Below are 18,347 nucleotides of genomic sequence, written 5' to 3' on the forward strand. Positions count from 1 at the left end.
AATTTTGCTCCGGAAAGGTAGTGGGCCTTTAAGTGACAACAGACTTTATTAAATAAAATCAAAGATTTATAAGTGAGATCATATACGTCCTTGATAAAACACGTCGTTTACTATCCTAGTTTTAGTACAAGTTCAGTACATGTACCTGAGTCTAGATGCTGTTAGTTACAGTGTACATGTAAAACATGGCCAGAGGACAGTAATCATACACGTACTGGCCTGGGACCCTATCGGTAGTCGTGAAGGAACAGTTGTCGTGATTTGAGAAAAAAATGTTTGCATTTCATAAAACACATTATTTCCACATAAACAAAACAACACCATCATAAAGTATTCAGCAGCAGCTCCAGGCATTCGGAAATCTGGACGCACCGCTTTTAACATTATGTCGTCTGATTTTATCAGGTAGAATCAAGCCTCACCCTGCTGCTGACATTGATAAAGAGCTTGAGGAGGAAGCTTAGGAGGAGGAGGAGGAGGAGGAGGGGAAGGTTGTCTTGTGTGTCAGACAAGTTAGTAAGGTATATACGTGTATATTTTACCTGGACGTATCTGATTATATATATCTATGCCTAATAACGAATACAAACCTTCTCCACCAGATTCTGAATTGTAGAATTGGATGCGATGGATTTAGAAGCTTCTAAATCAAGAGCAGCTTCACAATCTTTCACGCTGGGTAGGCCAGTTGGCTGGGGTTTACTGCACTTGAACTTCTTCGCTTTGCTCTTTCCCATTATTTCTTTTGGTACATATAATTACAATATTATGACAACTAGTATATGGCATATCGTCGATTAATTCACTCCCATAACACACGTGTCTGTATAACGTATGGATGTCGCCATTACAAATCAAACCGGAAGCTGTAGAGGAGTAGGGTGTGACTATTATTCGGAAAAATGAATCCGGATTTATAAAACGATGTGCACTCAATTTAGCACTACAAGGATTACCTATACAATACATGAAGTGACCGTTCGCCGATTTACACTAACGAAAAACTTTTTAAAGACCTTTTAAACAATCTATATTCTCTAATGAAATATTTTGTTTTTATACCATTTGCAATATTTAAATTAAAGGGCCACTACCTTTCCGAAACGGCTTTTAATTTTTGAAATAGGAATGTAAAACGAGATCAATAATTTTGTAGAGTCGCAGAAGTTATTAGCTATACGTTTACTAGCACACTTATCACCACCTTCAGAACTGTTTAATTAGAATAAATAAAATGTTAATTTTCATAACGCGGGTCGTTTTATGTTTCCCGCCGTCGTCCTAAATGCCGCGCGGTAGTTGACTATCAATGCGCCAGACGACAAAACAGCGAAATGAATTTCCACTGTTATCGTACATTAGACAGGAAATCTTGCATATGTTTGGTGTTGTAACCTCATCTTAAGCCATCGATATATATTTTCTTTTGTTATTAATGTTTTTAAGAAACCTTTAAATTTTGCTCCGGAAAGGTAGTGGGCCTTTAAGTGACAACAGACTTTATTAAATAAAATCAAAGATTTATAAGTGAGATCATATACGTCCTTGATAAAACACGTCGTTTACTATCCTAGTTTTAGTACAAGTTCAGTACATGTACCTGAGTCTAGATGCTGTTAGTTACAGTGTACATGTAAAACATGGCCAGAGGACAGTAATCATACACGTACTGGCCTGGGACCCTATCGGTAGTCGTGAAGGAACAGTTGTCGTGATTTGAGAAAAAAATGTTTGCATTTCATAAAACACATTATTTCCACATAAACAAAACAACACCATCATAAAGTATTCAGCAGCAGCTCCAGGCATTCGGAAATCTGGACGCACCGCACACAATCACGACTAATGGTTGGGTCCCAGTATAGTCTGGTTGGGGTGCATTGGGGGGATAAGGGATCGAGTGGAACTTGACCTCAGAGGGGCATTGTCTGAAATATTCGAAGCAGGTTGGAAAAATATTTTTGATTTTACTTTGAATTTATTTTGGCCTTTTATTTCGGATTACTTAAAAACTAGCTTTATACCGTTTTTTACCTCATTACGAAGCATGTTTATTTATGTACATGTATGTTTGAGATACATTTTGCTGTAAATGTAATAACATTCGAAAAAAAAAACAATTTGTATACGTCCTTGGTATAGGATATCTTCATTTTTAAATAATATAAACATCAATGGATAACAATAAAGTGCATTTTATTAAAATAGAGCAGTTTTCTTTATTATTATGTTTTTTTGTTTTGTTTGAAACACAACCGCATGGGGTCAGATAGACTGGAATACAGGTAAAGAGGCTATCACAGCATGATATCAGGTACAGAGGCTGTCACAGCATGACATCGATTTAATTGAACGCTATAAATGGACCCCTGGGCACAATAGGTAAAGTATTACGTATTGTAACGCCTGACTGATCATCGTCTCAGGTAATTATTATCAGGTGTTACCTTTAGTGATAAGGGTGGGGAATGAGGGAGAAAATGGCCCTGGTAGCTGTCATAGAGAAATTTGAGATGTTCTTTGTTGTTATATAATTGTATATTTTACCTATAGATGTGTTGATCAGTTTAAAATCTACCCTAAGGCATTGTGGTCTTACTTTTGTGGAGTGACCACCAATTACATATAGTATTCACATGTCAAAGTGTTTATAAACTTCCTTGAGGCAATGGTGTCATTGATAAGCTTAAGTAGATATATTTCATATCAAACTGTCGATATATTGTCAAGTCGTTTAATTGTGATAATATCTTTATGCTATTAATCTTGATTACATCCGGGTTTACCTATTGAACAATGGTCATTTTATTATTTTCTCCTCCGATCTGTGTATGATGTGCTACCAACACCAGCAAATCTCCATAGATGGGACCTTGTGGAAACACCAGACTGCCCTCTGTGTGGACAGAGAGGAACTCTCCAGCACATACTCACCTCCTGTCAGGTGGCCTTATCACAGGGGAGATATACGTGGCGCCACAACCAAGTCCTTAGGGAGCTGGCTGATGTTTTGGAGAAAGAACGGAAGAGCGGCAGGTCAAGTCAACCAAGGTCTAAGCATACACAGATTAGGTTTGTGAGGGAAGGTGAAACAAGGACATCCAGATCTGAGAGGTCATCCGGAATTATCGGCCAGGCAGGAGACTGGAGGCTAGAGGTAGATCTCAATCAGAGATTAACTTTTCCGGATATTGTTCCCACCAACCTCAGACCGGATATGGTTCTATGGTCACCAGGAACAAAGAAAGTCATCATTATCGAACTAACAGTCCCATGGGAGGAAAGGTGCAGTGAAGCACATGAAAGGAAGAGGGCGAAGTACGAGGCACTGCTGACGGAATGCAGGGAGCAGGGCTGGCATACATGGAACTACCCTGTTGAGGTTGGATGTAGAGGCTTCCCCGCACAGTCTGTGTGGAGAATGCTATCTGCATTAGGGTTGTCGGGCAGGACCAGAAGGACAGCAGTGCAGAGGATGGCTAGGGCAGCAGAACGATCTTCATGCTGGGTGTGGATGAAGAAGGAACACCAGTAGCTGGACACCCACCACCGACGCGCAGTGACTGATCATCACTGTGGACCCCCCATCCTGAGAGTGTACCGAGTAAGGGGTCGAAACACGCAATGAGGGATGGCCTCGGCTGAGGACGTCGGCGGTGCTGCAGCATACCATCACAGCTGTATTTAGGTAATTTTATCTGGGCAACCAGTGGCGGCTAGGAAAGACTAGCTGACAACCAAGAACAGTTTGGTGACATTTGGAAAGACAGATGGCGTCCAGGGAAGACTGGAATTTTTGGGTGTGAAGGGTTGGCAGCCCGACACACAGTTCCTGTGAGGGAACACCACAGCAAGCTACAACACAGAATGAAGAACAACACCCCCAGGGTCTTCCGAGAGGGGGGGAGGATGAAAGACCCAGCAACGTGGATACAACGGCAACGACTCGGCTTGTACAACGGACATTGACAGGAACAACGGCAGAAACAAAGTGTCACTGTGGGAAAGTGTGTAAGAACCTGAAGGGGTTAAAGATTCACCAAGCGAAAACCAAATGTAGACCTGTGATGCGGAAAGAGGAACGCACAGCTAACACTGATGAGACGGAGGAGAACTTCAGCCAGGAAGAACACCACAGTGCTGAGGACCTCCTACCCACTGAAGTGGATCAGGACTATGTTGAGGCGGAGACTGGTAGTCAGAACCCAATTCATGCTTACCAGGAAGAAGATGAAAACACCAGGAAGGAGGCAGTACAGTGGCCATCTTCAGAAGATAAACGGTGGGAAGCATTTGATAATGACCTTGATAAGATCTTACAGAGGACATTGGTAGGCGATGTACACAGGAAGATAACATCACTGTCAACATTAGTGTACGCAGTGGGACTTGAGCGCTTTGGAACAAAGCAAGGTGGTAGCAGGAAGGATGAACATGTAACACCCAACAGGCGCCAAAAAGAGATACTAAGCCTTCGAACGGAAATCAGGACTATCACCAAACAATTTAAGACAGCAAACGAGGAGGAGAAGATTGGGATGAGTGAGTTAAGGGCTATTCTGAGAGAGAAGAGAAACAGCCTCCAAAGAGCGGAGAGAATACGGAAAGCCAGGAAGGAGAGGGGGAAAAAGAGGGCTAAGTTTATAGCAAACCCGTATAGACTAACCAAATCAACACTGGAAGGGTCTAAGTCAGGGTTGCTGAAGAGTTCTAGAGAGGAGGTAGAGAGACATCTATCAGAGACACATGGAGATGAACAGCAGGGGAGACAACTAGGCCCATGTGAAAGGATAGAGGCAGTGCCAGAACCAGGGATACCATTGGACGGCAAGGAACCATCATGGAAGGAGGTCCAAGAAATTGTCAAGAAAGCCAGATCTGGATCAGCACCCGGGCCCAATGGAATCCCGTACAAGGTCTACAAGAACTGTCAGAAGATTTTGAGGCATCTATGGAAGTTACTCAAAGTCATTTGGAGGAAGGGAAAAATACCTTCTTGCTGGCAAAAGGCTGAGGGCTGCTTCGTACCAAAGGAAGACAACTCAGAGGGCATCAATCAGTTCCGTACCATCTCATTACTAAATGTAGAAGGGAAGATATTCTTCTCGGTTCTAGCAAGGAGGCTGACAACATACATGACAGAGAACCAGTATATTGATGCATCGGTACAGAAGGGAGGAATTCCTGGATTCTCAGGGTGCGTAGAACATACCAGCATTATAACGCAACTAATCCGGGAAGCCAAGGTCAACAAGAAAGACCTCACTGTGATATGGTTGGATCTAGCAAACGCATATGGAACCATCCCTCATATGCTTATACAGGAGGCCTTGGAACACTACCATATCCCAGAGCACTTCAGAAGACTGATTAAAAGCTACTTCAGCGGAATACATCTGCGCTTTACAACCAAGACATTTACAACATCGTGGCAGGAACTGCAGAAGGGCATTGTAACAGGGTGTACCATCTCGGTTATCCTCTTTGTAATGGGTATGAACATGATCATCCGAGCAGGAGAAAGGGAGACAAGAGGCCCAAAGACATCCAGTAACATCAGGCAGCCGCCAAACAGAGGCTTTATGGATGATCTGACCATCACTACAGATACCCATGTTCAGGCAAGATGGATACTGACGGCCCTAGAGGAAACAGCAACTTGGGCAAGAATGACCTTCAAGCCAAGGAAGTCAAGATCTCTTATTATAAAGAAGGGAAGAATAACCAGGCAATTCCAACTAAAGATCCAAGGGGAGGAGATACCAACAATAATCGGAAACCCCATCAAATGCCTAGGAAAATGGTTTGATGAATCACTAGGGGACAAAGGCAACATCAGGAGAATAGAACAACAGGTCCAAGAAGGGATGAGACGTATAGACAAAACAGGTCTCCCAGGGAAGTTCAAAGCCTGGATGTACCAGCACGGTCTCTTGCCACGCCTAGCCTGGCCCCTCATGCTATATGAGATATCAACTTCAACGGTGGAGAAGATGGAGCGAATTATCAATCGGCACCTAAGGAGGTGGTTGGGAGTCCCTCCAAGCTTTACTGCAGTAGGTTTATACAGCAGAACGGCAAAACTCCAACTTCCTCTCTCTTCATTAGTTGAAGAATTCAAGACAGGTAAGGCAAGACTCATCATGACCTTAAAAGAGTCGAAGGATGACAAGGTGCGGCTAGCAGGTGTAGAAGTACGCACTGGCAGAAAATGGTCAGCATCCAAGGCAGTCGATGAAGCGGAGAGCCGGTTGCGACACAAAGATATTGTGGGAACAACCGCAGTAGGAAGGCAGGGCCTAGGGACATCAAAACACACTCTCTGGAAGAAAGCTGATGTCACAGAGAGGCGATCATTGGTACAGAAGGAGATAAGAAGTCGGGAAGAAGAAAGAAGACAGACCAAAGCAGTGGAACTAGGTGTTCAGGGGGCCTGGACAAGGTGGGACACAGAACCACGTGTTCTATCCTGGACAGAAATCTGGAAGTACCCGCAGTTCCAACTGTATTTTCTCCTCCGATCTGTGTATGATGTGCTACCAACACCAGCAAATCTCCATAGATGGGACCTTGTGGAAACACCAGACTGCCCTCTGTGTGGACAGAGAGGAACTTTCTAACACATACTCACCTCTTGTTATGTGGCCTTATCACAGAGGAGATATTTGGGTGGCGCCACAACCAAGTCCTTAGGGAGCTGGCTGATGTTTTGGAGAAAGAACGGAAGAGCGGCAGGTCAAGTCAACCAAGGTCTAAGCATACACAGATTAGGTTTGTGAGGGAAGGTGAAACAAGGACATCCAGATCTGAGAGGTCATCCGGAATTATCGGCCAGGCAGGAGACTGGAGGCTAGAGGTAGATCTCAATCAGAGATTAACTTTTCCGGATATTGTTCCCACCAACCTCAGACCGGATATGGTTCTATGGTCACCAGGAACAAAGAAAGTCACATTATCGAACTAACATTGAAAAGGAAAGATGCAGTGAAGCACATGGAAGAAGAGGGCTAAGTATAAGGCACTGCTGACGGAATGCAGGGAGCAGGGCTGGCATACATGGAACTACCCTGTTGAGGTTGGATGTAGAGGCTTCCCCGCACAGTCTGTGTGGAGAATGCTATCTGCATTAGGGTTGTCGGGCAGGACCAGAAGGACAGCAGTGCAGAGGATGGCTAGGGCAGCAGAACGATCTTCATGCTGGGTGTGGATGAAGAAGGACACCAGTAGCTGGACACCCACCACCGACGCGCAGTGACTGATCATCACTGTGGACCCCCCATCCTGAGAGTGTACCGAGTAAGGGGTCGAAACACGCAATGAGGGATGGCCTCGGCTGAGGACGTCGGCGGTGCTGCAGCATACCATCACAGCTGTATTTAGGTAATATAAAAAAAAACCCATGCCTGATTTATGAATATCAGTTGGATTCCCAACCTTCAAGGCGGTCACTACGGATATTTCTTGGATTACCAGATAGTGAACTGTGTGTGAACATTATTCAAATTCGGAACTTTTATAAGGTGGATCGCCATCCACGGACAACTAATTCGGTGTCTACATATTGGATTACCAATACGAGTGAACTTTCATTTTATTTCTTGTAATGTGCCACATATGTTTGATATATGAGAAAGAAATACAATACAAGAGAAAATCAAATTCCACTTGAATTCTTCGTTTTGTGTCCTGTGATTTATATAATTACCAACGGTCCGAACTGAACCTAAAAAACACTAATTTTCTTTATTAAAATTGGTGAGAGAATTCGGAGTAACTTGCCACAGGTAAGCCAAGTTACGCACAAGATCCCCGGGAACCTCAGCGAGACCCCAACCTTGGAGCACCAAGACTGTTGCCACAAATTTGCTCCGCATTTTAACAATGGATGCCACATATCGAAACAACACGTCGCACCAAAGATCAATTCCCTCAGCGACACGAACAACGTTCCTACCAAATCTACCTTTCAACCGAAGATGGACACGTTCACCTGACGAAGCCTGTCAAACAACGGCTACAAGGCACCAGAGACTCCCTATGTCATCTAACAGCCCAACATCGTCGCCTCGGAATCAGTGTTTTAGATGTGGTAAGTGGGTATTCCATTGTTTTCAAGAGCACGTTAATATCTCTTGTCAGGCAAAATCAGCCCAATGTTTCAAATGTGGCAAATTCGGACATTTTTCACGGGCTTGTTTTTCAAAGCGCCCAATTTCGGACCAATCAAACCAAAATCATAAATCAAAAAGTAAATTTCATAAAAGCAGGGACGCAAAACGCATGTCAGAGTTCATCTCGCGAAAATCAATAGTATGTGAATTTCCATTTTCGGACCTTTCTGACTCAGAATTCACAAAAATAAACAAAAGAAATCAAATTCAAGTACAAATTGTACCACAGATCAAAAGCAACAATGGCACAAATGAAAACGAGCTGGAAATTAAAGAGCTCAAAATCACCAATGAAAATCTTGAAGCGGAAAATGAACGCTTAAAATCAGAGCTGAGCGAGAATCAAAAACTTATACCAATGAGCTAAGAGTCAGCTTTGCAGAAACTTTTAATTTGTACCAGAGTGAACATGAGCGTTTAAAACGGGAGAATGCATTTTTTGAAAAAAGAAACGATGATAAATCTGGTCAAATAGCTCGTCTTGAAAAAGACATCACAAAATATAAGGAAACAATCGCTAATCTTGAAAGCACGATTCAGAATTTCGAAAGAGAAAATTTGCTTGTAAATTCTCAAACGTCTCGACAAAATTGTCAAAATTACGCACCTCCCAATCATAACCAACCATTTCGGCCAAATCGAAGACGAGGAAATTTTGGAAACCAATTTGGTTACTATTAAGTTTTAAGTAGTTTTTGCTAACCCATGCTTAAGCTTAAGCTAATTATACTTCTAGATATGAAGGAGTCAATGAAAACCAATAACAGTCTCTTGAAAACAACAGTATCCACTTTTATTACATGTGTGTTAATTTGATGGACAATCTATTGAATGAACGTTATACAGTTGAGAAAAGCCTCTAGGTGTATTTAGATTATCAACACTGACTTGTTTGACAAATAATTTAGACTCTGGGACAGAGTCTTCCTGAGCGAGAAGGAAGTTGTCATAGAGAAATTTGAGATGTTCTTTGTTGTTATATAATTGTATATTTTACCTATAGATGTGTTGATCAGTTTAAAATCTACCCTAAGGCATTGTGGTCTTACTTTTGTGGAGTGACCACCAATTACATATAGTATTCACATGTCAAAGTGTTTATAAACTTCCTTGAGGCAATGGTGTCATTGATAAGCTTAAGTAGATATATTTCATATCAAACTGTCGATATATTGTCAAGTCGTTTAATTGTGATAATATCTTTATGCTATTAATCTTGATTACATCCGGGTTTACCTATTGAACAATGGTCATTTTATTATAAAAAAAACCCATGCCTGATTTATGAATATCAGTTGGATTCCCAACCTTCAAGGCGGTCACTACGGATATTTCTTGGATTACCAGATAGTGAACTGTGTGTGAACATTATTCAAATTCGGAACTTTTATAAGGTGGATCGCCATCTACGGACAACTAATTCGGTGTCTACATATTGGATTACCAATACGAGTGAACTTTCATTTTATTTCTTGTAATGTGCCACATATGTTTGATATATGAGAAAGAAATACAATACAAGAGAAAATCAAATTCCACTTGAATTCTTCGTTTTGTGTCCTGTGATTTATATAATTACCAACGGTCCGAACTGAACCTAAAAAACACTAATTTTCTTTATTAAATAGCCATGACAATAGACCTAGTTGTGCCTTAGATAACTGTAGTTGTACACCTCTATGCATTTACCTGTATCCCCATGCATGTATACCAGAATGTATAATGTCTGTATATTGGTTATACATATAGCTAAGTAATGTTATGAAGTGCTATGATATAAATTTGCTTGTTGAAAATAAAAACAAGCAATTATCCTGTTTATGATACATGTTGTATAACACATTATTTTTTTTTTTCATTTTTTTTCTTCATTATATGCATAATGAAAAGAATAGGACCAAAATTCAGGTCGCAAATTCACTTGAAGCAATTTTACTCTGAGAGGATAATGCACGTATGAAACACTAAAACTTTTCATTGCATAGTATAATTTAGGTCTACATTATATATTATCAATGATTTATAAATCCTTGATATCAGGTACATGTAGCACTATATGTTAAAACTCATCAAATTTTATTTCAAAGCTTTACGATCGTTCATATTATGATGATAAATGCTAACCTCATAAAATGATTCATTTTTTTAAGTGATTGCCAACATACAAAAAATTGAATATCACTATTGAAATATATGTATCTGGTAATAATCGAACGGACAAAAATGGATGACTAAAGAAACAGCTAGTTTAATAAGTGAAATAATACTCCAACCTCTAGAAATAACTTTAGAAATTTTCGATCATATTCATTTTTTTTTTTTTTTTTGAAGAAAAAGAAATATATGCATCCAAACCGAAATCCATTCTACCGATGAGATGTGTTAATTGAAGCCAAGGATGTTTAAAGATTAAAGACATGGGGAACATGTACATCCATAATAACCTACCTCAAGTTTCTACTTTATATAAGGTCCTTATCTATTCTCAATAATTTAGTATCAGCCATGGTTACATGCCTTTATGCGAATAGCATATCAATTTATTTAACGAAATTAATGAATTTCATATTACATGATAACGAGCGTTAGATTCTATCAAATACATGTAGGCCTATGTTACATTTGCAAGTTTACATTTTGCCACAGATATTTCGTACGTTAGGCCTGCTCTACAGAAAGATTTTATAAGCAGCCAGCATTTTAATTCCGTCTCTGGCTTAGATGTAACGTATTCGTCTAGCGAAACAATCATAAGACGTCATATATTGATTATGGCGTCCTAACAATATGTGAAATCATTATTAGTTTTGACAACACTATTGTGACGTCACGCATGACGTCGGCAAGATTGTCTCAATGGATGGAAAAAGTCGTCACAGTTGGTAGCAATTATATATAATTACCTCGTTTGATAAATATAACCACTTATGTAAGATCCCCTTTTTTATTTATATTCTGCATGCAACGGATTGGTTGACTGATTTGTTCCCCATAACCCCCGATTTAACTGCATTTAAAGGCCCACTACCTTTTCGGAGTAAAATTGAAAGGTTTCTTGAAAACATTAATAACATAAGAAAATACATATCGATGGCCTTATATAAGGTAACAGCACCAAACAAATGCAAGATTTCCTGCATAATATATTATAACTGCAAAGATGCATTTCGCTGTTTTACCGTCTGTTCAAATACTGCATGGTATTTAGTAGCAATATTGTAGCTCAAAAGACTTTTAGACAGAAAATGGTGTCGTCTTTAGAGCTACAATTGCTGCCTATTACTGCTAATGGAGCAAAGTAATGATAATGCAAACCGTTATAAAACGTTTATTTGCATTTTATCTTACTTGTTCGATATCTCTTACTTACTAGGCAATAAAACTGAACCACATAGATTATCAAATTCCCACCGAGGCATTATTTTTTTACTTAATCCGTAATACATGTATATGAAGGTCTTTCTGAAGGGGATTTTATAAAAATTAAAAAAAAAAAAAAAAGGAAACCACTTGAGAGATTGAATTTATGATATATCATTCATCTATAGCTGTAACAAGTCTCTCTTCCTTTTAAAGCTACATGTACCTGTATAACCGACATGTGTTATTTTAACAATCTTCAACGGTACATTTTTTGGTCATATAGATTATCATTATTGGTATTCAACAATGATCGATATTGACCAAAATTCACTAAGAATTGCATATCCGAAATCTTGCAACTATCACAAACATCAATCATGCTGGTCATGCATGTACGTTTAGGCCATATCATGGTTTGTTATCCGGATTTTACCCTTGCCCCGACTCCGCGGCTTCTTTGTTTCCGGTGGTTTTCTAGCATGGCGAGTCACGGCAGAACTCATGGTTGGCCAAAACAAAGCTCAAATGCAGCGTCTTATGCAGCAAAATATGGCATCACACATCCATCAACAACTTTGGACAGACCCATCGATTTGTAAGAATTATATGGTCACCTTAATTAGTTGCATTTCAGCGTTAATCATATCATAACAAACCACTGTTTACAAACCGGCACGAGCTGACTGGATAGACAAAATAGACAGCATTTGCAATTTACATATTTGTAGACTGCTCCGTGGAACGCATTTGTGATTATTAATTAGAAAATACATACATACTTGAAAGAGACGATTGCAAAGTCTAGATTTGTGTGGAAACGCTAATATTTTCCATGGTTTCTCATGTCTGAGGAAACCATTTCTTGGCGGGGAAGTTCGTAATCAATATTTGAGTAGTTTCCGGATATCAACTTTACAATGGTAGATTTGCTCGAACTGTTATAAATAAATTGGCATGTTGATTTTTTTAGATATATTTGAAAATACTGAATTTTTGAATGCAGACACTGATATAAAAATATCATAATGATGAGCAAAATTTTCAACAGTCCAACTATGCGTCGCTTATCATTTATTACTTATGATGTTTTAGCATAAACCTTGTTTATCTTTGGAAAATAACATGGGATGGAAACATTTCAATATCTAATGAATTTATGTCCTGTAAATTAAAAAGTTGTGTCTTTAACATCAAAGGTTTTTAACATGAAAAAAAACCCCAAACATTTGTGTAATTAATCAAGAGTAGAAAGAGAAGGAGAAAAGGTTCTATTAATAAATTCATGTTGCAACTGCAAAATATTGAAACTATTTGATCCATGTGTTAAAGTAACTCCATCAGAAAATATGTTTCGTCTGTACCAGTACTTTTATACTTTCACTTCCAATCTCCTTCTGAATCATTATCTCCGTTACATTGTACTTACATTAACCAAACCAAGTACAAAACTTTACTGAAACATTTCAGTCTGTTAATGTTCAGATAAACTAAGGTCCGACTATGTGCCGAGGAAATCTACCTGCAATCGACGGCACTATTAGATTTAAGCCATTTTGTAGCGAAGCAAAATGATAGTCATGTGACTGCGCCATGTTCAGTCAGCAGTATGTTTTGTACTTTAATTTTTTGACGATAACAAAACCACTATGATTGTACTTCACTAGGTGTTGCAAAACATTTTTAAATTGAAATAATATGGTATGTATAGAGATTTTTTCCTGAAAATATGTGTTTATCAGATATCATGTAGACTAATTTAAACTCTGTATTCATGAACCATTTCCGGTAACGTCAGGCCAGTAGCATTCGTATTTAAAACCTTTTTTAATATTGACAAACATTGTCCACTTGGCTCGGAAGAAATTTCAATTAATGCTAGCTAATGTCTCTTAAATAAATTTTGTCAAGTATATGTAGAAATTCCAGCAATTTGTTACGATAAAGTGAGCCAGGTAACACCTGGACCATAACACAGGTAAAGCACACGTGTGTGATTTGTAGGGTGAGCCACTGTTGCCGCTAGCGATAATAATTGACTTAGGTGACACTAATTAATCGCACAGTCCTGGCCATAGCATTACTTGGGGATCTGAAAGGGGAATTATTTGAGGGGATATTGGATTTTGTTCTTACTATTGGGGAAAGAACGGGAGATTCTGGTAGATTTAGCGAGTGGGAGATTCCATGGGGTGTTTAGAAATTCCGGGAGACTCTCGGAGAATCCGGGAGGGTTGACAGGTATGATGATATACTATGAAAAATGTTTTTCTATTAATTTCATTACTTTCCGAAAAATGAAGAACAATGGTCTGTAATTTCATTCTAACTTTTTCATCTGGGTTTAAAGCAGTAGGCTTATGACATAACAATTCTAAATAGTAAAAAAATAATACCACAATTTACCTTTAAAGGGCCATTCAGTCTAAGAGTATATTAAAATTTGCACATATTTCGGAAGCAAACCCATTCTAATAGAAATTAGATTAGTTGTTTTTACTGTGATATGCCAGAAAAGCCCACTGTAGTGAAATGTATGTGAAATTTTTAAACTCGCTTACTGTCCGCCATTACACATAGTGGTTGGATGTCTTGTATGCCGAACCCTGGCCTTTGTCAGTGTAGTAAAGGAATTTTTGCCTAGAACTACTCAAATCGCTCTTACAGTGGTGTGTTTACCAAGTAATAGATGCATGTTCTTGTCTAAAAATAATTTCATCAACTCCTCAGTGGTTATGTATTGCATTTGTTGAACGTAAATGATTTTGGCTCGGGGTATGGGTATAGTGTACATGTTGTACCTGCTTAATCGTATTGATCAACGATTTGGGATTTCAGCGGTATCAATCAAAATACTTAACAAAGTCGTGAAATTTGTCAATATTTTTTGTTACATGTTTCATAAGAAATGTAGAACAATACATTTATGTCATATTTTCCTTCGTGGTTATGTAACAGAACTAGCTTCACTGAATTGTCCCTTTAATGAACAGATATGTTTTGAAATTTGAAAAGATATTTCCAGCTAGACAAAATTGTAGAAATAACAAAAAACACTAGTTAAAATCAATGGTATGTTAGAAAGAAATTTGGCATAAAAGCAGAAGAAATACAAAAATGATCTTCCCACAGCAAACCAGGACGCTATATTATGAAGTACCAATTTCACAATAAGAACGGCGAAGCTTTAGAACAGTTTATCCTATGAAGTTGTTTCAGCACCCTACATAAAGTGCTTTAAAAATAGACTGGACATATATAAAATAATTTGAAAAGACAGGAAATACTATTTAAAGATGCTCCACCGCCGACAGCGCTTAAATGATATTCATCATTTGAACAATTATTGTTGTTTAATAGTGTATATATCTGTCTAATTAACACAAAAAAAGAATATAAAATAATTGATTTTACCTTTGGTGCTTGCGCAATCAGTCCTTCATTCTATATAGGATATAGTGCCATGGAATTTTTTCGGGATGCAAATAATTATTTTTTATATTTTTAACTTAAAAGTAAAATTAGAAGCTCAAACTTTTCAATGGTGGTAATGGTGTAAAGTAAGTAACTTTTGTAACTGAAGAAAAATACTAAATAGTCTGTTCCTGTTTTTGATAGAAAAAAAAACCCTTTTATCAGCGGTGGAGCATCTTTAACTATAAGGCTACCATAACTGGAATATGAACGTTACTTAACTCTAAATTTATGAGTCCGGTGTAGAGAAACTAAGAAGTTCCTGTAATGGAATTCATTCTATTCTATTCTATTCTATTCTACTCTATTCTATTCTATTCTATTCTATTCTATTCTATTCTATTCTATATTCTACTCTTTATATTAATAACTTGTAATTTTAAGAGCAATAAATAATTTTTCTATTACAATAGGCAGTGTTATTCAAATCTCAGGGCATCTAATAAACAGTGAAGCTGTTGATCAACCACACGTGGTATAAACTCTGTACGCATTCTGATTGACTGACACGGTGAACTTCGACTGTTTTTCTTTGGTGTCATGTCATAATTTGTTAACGTCATCAATAATGGAATTGGGTCATACTATGATGTGATCGCCGCTTTCCGTCCAAATTGGTGTTGGAAAGCATATGTGTTGTAGTCGTTGTATCAAAATACGTGACTTGTTCATGTGGGGTGTAAAATCGACATGAAACACTAAAATTATGTGTAACTGTAAGGCATTTTGCCGGAAAGGATTTAGTAGAACTGTTTGTTTATCATGCAAGAAACCTAGGTTCAATATGATGATTCCTGATCTGGGGACTTAACAAGAAACATGCATTTTCCCTGTTATTCTACATCGATCAATCTGCCTGAAATATTAAATTCTAATGCTTAGTATTTTTAGAAATACGAATTGCATTATAAACAAAATCTTTCATCTTGATGTTAATTCATTAAATTTACATCATTAATTAATCATGCACAAGTGTATCTCTATACTAAATATATTGGCATGCATGTAATTTCTGATTTTTTATTTATCCAGATATCCACTGACAAATTACACATTCGGTACAAAGGAGCCACTATATGAGAAAGACAGTTCTGTACCAGCACGTTTTGCTCGTATGAGAGAGGACTTTGATAAGATAGGGATGCGACGATCGGTGGAAGGAGTCCTTATTGTACATGAGCATGGTCTACCCCACGTTCTTCTTCTTCAACTTGGCACAACATTTTTCAAATTGTACGTATTTTTTAATTCTATAATGAATTAATTATATAAGAAAGCATCCATGACAATGACAGAGCACTTACTAATGTTACAAACATTTCACAAATATATTGCATAAAGTAAGCTTACATAGTAAAAAATCAGTTTGTAAAGGAAATACAAGTTGGGCAAGTGGTAATATAAAACAAGTAAGAAAAGAACCTGTACTGTAATGGAGAATTTGTTCTGTGTAGTGTACATATTCACAGAAAAACAAAACAATAGAGCTTAAAGATGCTCCACCACCAACAGAGCATAAATGATATTCATCATTTGAACGACAATTGGTGTTTAATAGTATATATATATGTCTAATTAACACAGAAAATAATATAAGATAATTTATTTTGCCTTTGGTGCATGCACAATCAGTATTCCATATAGGATATAGTGCGATGGATTTTTTCGGGATGCAAATAATTATTTTTCATATGTTTAACTTGAAGTAAAATTAGAAGCTCGACCTTTTTTTATGGTGACAATGGTATAAAATAAGTATTTTTGTAACCGAAGTAAAATACTAAATCATCTGCTCCTGTTTTAAATAGTGAAAAAATACCATTTGTCAGCGGTGGAGCATCTTTAAAAAACAGGATTATCATTTAACTGTATTTCTCTTATCTGATAATGATAGATTTGGTGCTTTATATCTAGAGTTAGTTAAGCATAATTCTTAATATATTTTGGGTTTATGAAGTCATAGATGAAAAATGGAAGGACTTTCTATGCGTCTTTGAAAGGTCCATCCGTTTTTCAATTTAATTCGAATAATTCAATAAGGTACTACAATAAAACAAATTGAGTTGTGGTTCATTGATATCTTAGCCATTAGTTTTGTCAATCACTGTGCTGCTTTTAATATTCCTCACAAAAAGTTCTGTATGTATGAGGTCATAATACTCAAAATATACCGTAATTCTTTGGTCTATGGAAAAAAATGATTTCAAACTTGTAACCAAAAGAAATCTGTCTAACATGTGAAATTAAATTATATGTACAGTAAATATCAATTGTGTACTTTGTAGACCTGGTGGTGAGCTGAATGCACAAGAAGACCAAGTGGAAGGACTCAAACGTTTGTTAACAGAGGTAACAGTCTTAATATGAATTTTTTAAAAGATAAGGAAAATAAGAATTTCTTCCAACATAAATTGAAAGTTCTTATTTGCTATAATGGGTACTTCTAAATAAGAGCTAGATGATTTTTGGATCAGAAAGTCCTAGTTTTGTATGTTAAGTTTACACTGTTGACACATACAACTTACCTTTTTGCAAAAAATTCAATTTGATTTACAAAAAAAACCTACCAGTGAATGAGAAGGGACTTTTGAAATATCTAGAACAGTATGTAAAAACATTTTGCTATACTGCCTTCTGTTTTAGTTTAAACATATTTTACTTTTCAGACTCTAGGAAGACAAGATGGAGGTACAATGGAATGGGTTATTGAGGACACGATAGGCAATTGGTGGCGGCCTAACTTTGAACCACCACAGGTAAAACTAGTAGCCTATCGCTAGGCTGTCAGGGATCAATCTAGCTCTGATTTACTACCGTTTATGGGTAAATTTCCCCTCAAGGAATGAATCCCCTCTGGTCTAAAATTCCCTTTGAAGATTTAAAAATTCCCCATTTGAAGCTAAAAAATGACCGTTTTTGTTTTTTCCCCTGTGACTTATTTTTCAATAGTTTTTTTTAGACTTTTGTTTGCAAATTTCTTCATATCTATCATACAGCTACTGCATATTTTATGATAAACTCAAATTTTTCATTAATGAGCTTAAAATCTTGCTTTACTAACTTTAAAAATAAAATAAGTTGTTTTACAGTACTTTTTCGTCAAAATGAATATAATTTTGGACCAAAATGAGAAGACTCAAATTCCCCTATATTTCACCAAACTTTTCTTCTATTTTGAAAAAAGATAGTTTCCCCCAAAACCTAGATTGATCCCTGGCTGTATGTGCCACGCCTAATGCTCCACCTATTGTCTAATCATTGTAGATCTAATTCTTATAACTGAGTAGAAGTTGCCTAAACAACGTCCCTCCCAGTCACATGACTTTGTAATTTTGACTATAA

The 18,347-nt window shown here is 37.6% G+C and overlaps 2 protein-coding genes across 3 annotated transcripts in view; both read left to right on the forward strand.

Annotated features, from left to right (window-relative positions):
- The first annotated feature begins 627 nt into the window (after positions 1-627).
- LOC138316653 (uncharacterized) lies at positions 628-6,620 on the forward strand. Its single transcript, XM_069258327.1, has 3 exons — positions 628-679; positions 2,853-3,531; positions 3,809-6,620. Exons 1-3 carry the CDS (start codon positions 628-630, stop codon positions 6,618-6,620), a joined length of 3,543 nt encoding a protein of 1,180 aa, XP_069114428.1.
- A 5,353-nt stretch (positions 6,621-11,973) lies between these two features.
- LOC138315630 (cleavage and polyadenylation specificity factor subunit 5-like) overlaps positions 11,974-18,347 on the forward strand; it is a 49,712-nt gene continuing 43,338 nt past the window's right edge. For both annotated transcript variants that reach the window (XM_069256789.1, XM_069256790.1), the window contains exons 1-4: positions 11,974-12,129; positions 16,038-16,238; positions 17,291-17,354; positions 17,672-17,761. In XM_069256789.1, coding sequence (XP_069112890.1) covers positions 12,014-12,129; positions 16,038-16,238; positions 17,291-17,354; positions 17,672-17,761 — 471 coding nt within the window. In that variant the 5' untranslated portion in view covers positions 11,974-12,013. The remainder of the gene's footprint in view (positions 12,130-16,037; positions 16,239-17,290; positions 17,355-17,671; positions 17,762-18,347) is intronic.

Source organism: Argopecten irradians, chromosome 2, assembly GCF_041381155.1.
Source record: "Argopecten irradians isolate NY chromosome 2, Ai_NY, whole genome shotgun sequence".
NCBI lineage: Eukaryota > Metazoa > Mollusca > Bivalvia > Pectinida > Pectinidae > Argopecten > Argopecten irradians.

Bases quoted from the DNA above. Each gene is read 5' to 3' on its own strand.
- LOC138316653 (XM_069258327.1), top strand. From the start codon at position 628: ATGGATTTAGAAGCTTCTAAATCAAGAGCAGCTTCACAATCTTTCACG. The intron at 680-2,852 runs GTAGGCCAGTTG...TACCAACACCAG, and splicing joins TTCACAATCTTTCACGCTGG to CAAATCTCCATAGATGGGAC. The intron at 3,532-3,808 runs GTAGCTGGACAC...TTGGGTGTGAAG, and splicing joins TGGATGAAGAAGGAACACCA to GGTTGGCAGCCCGACACACA.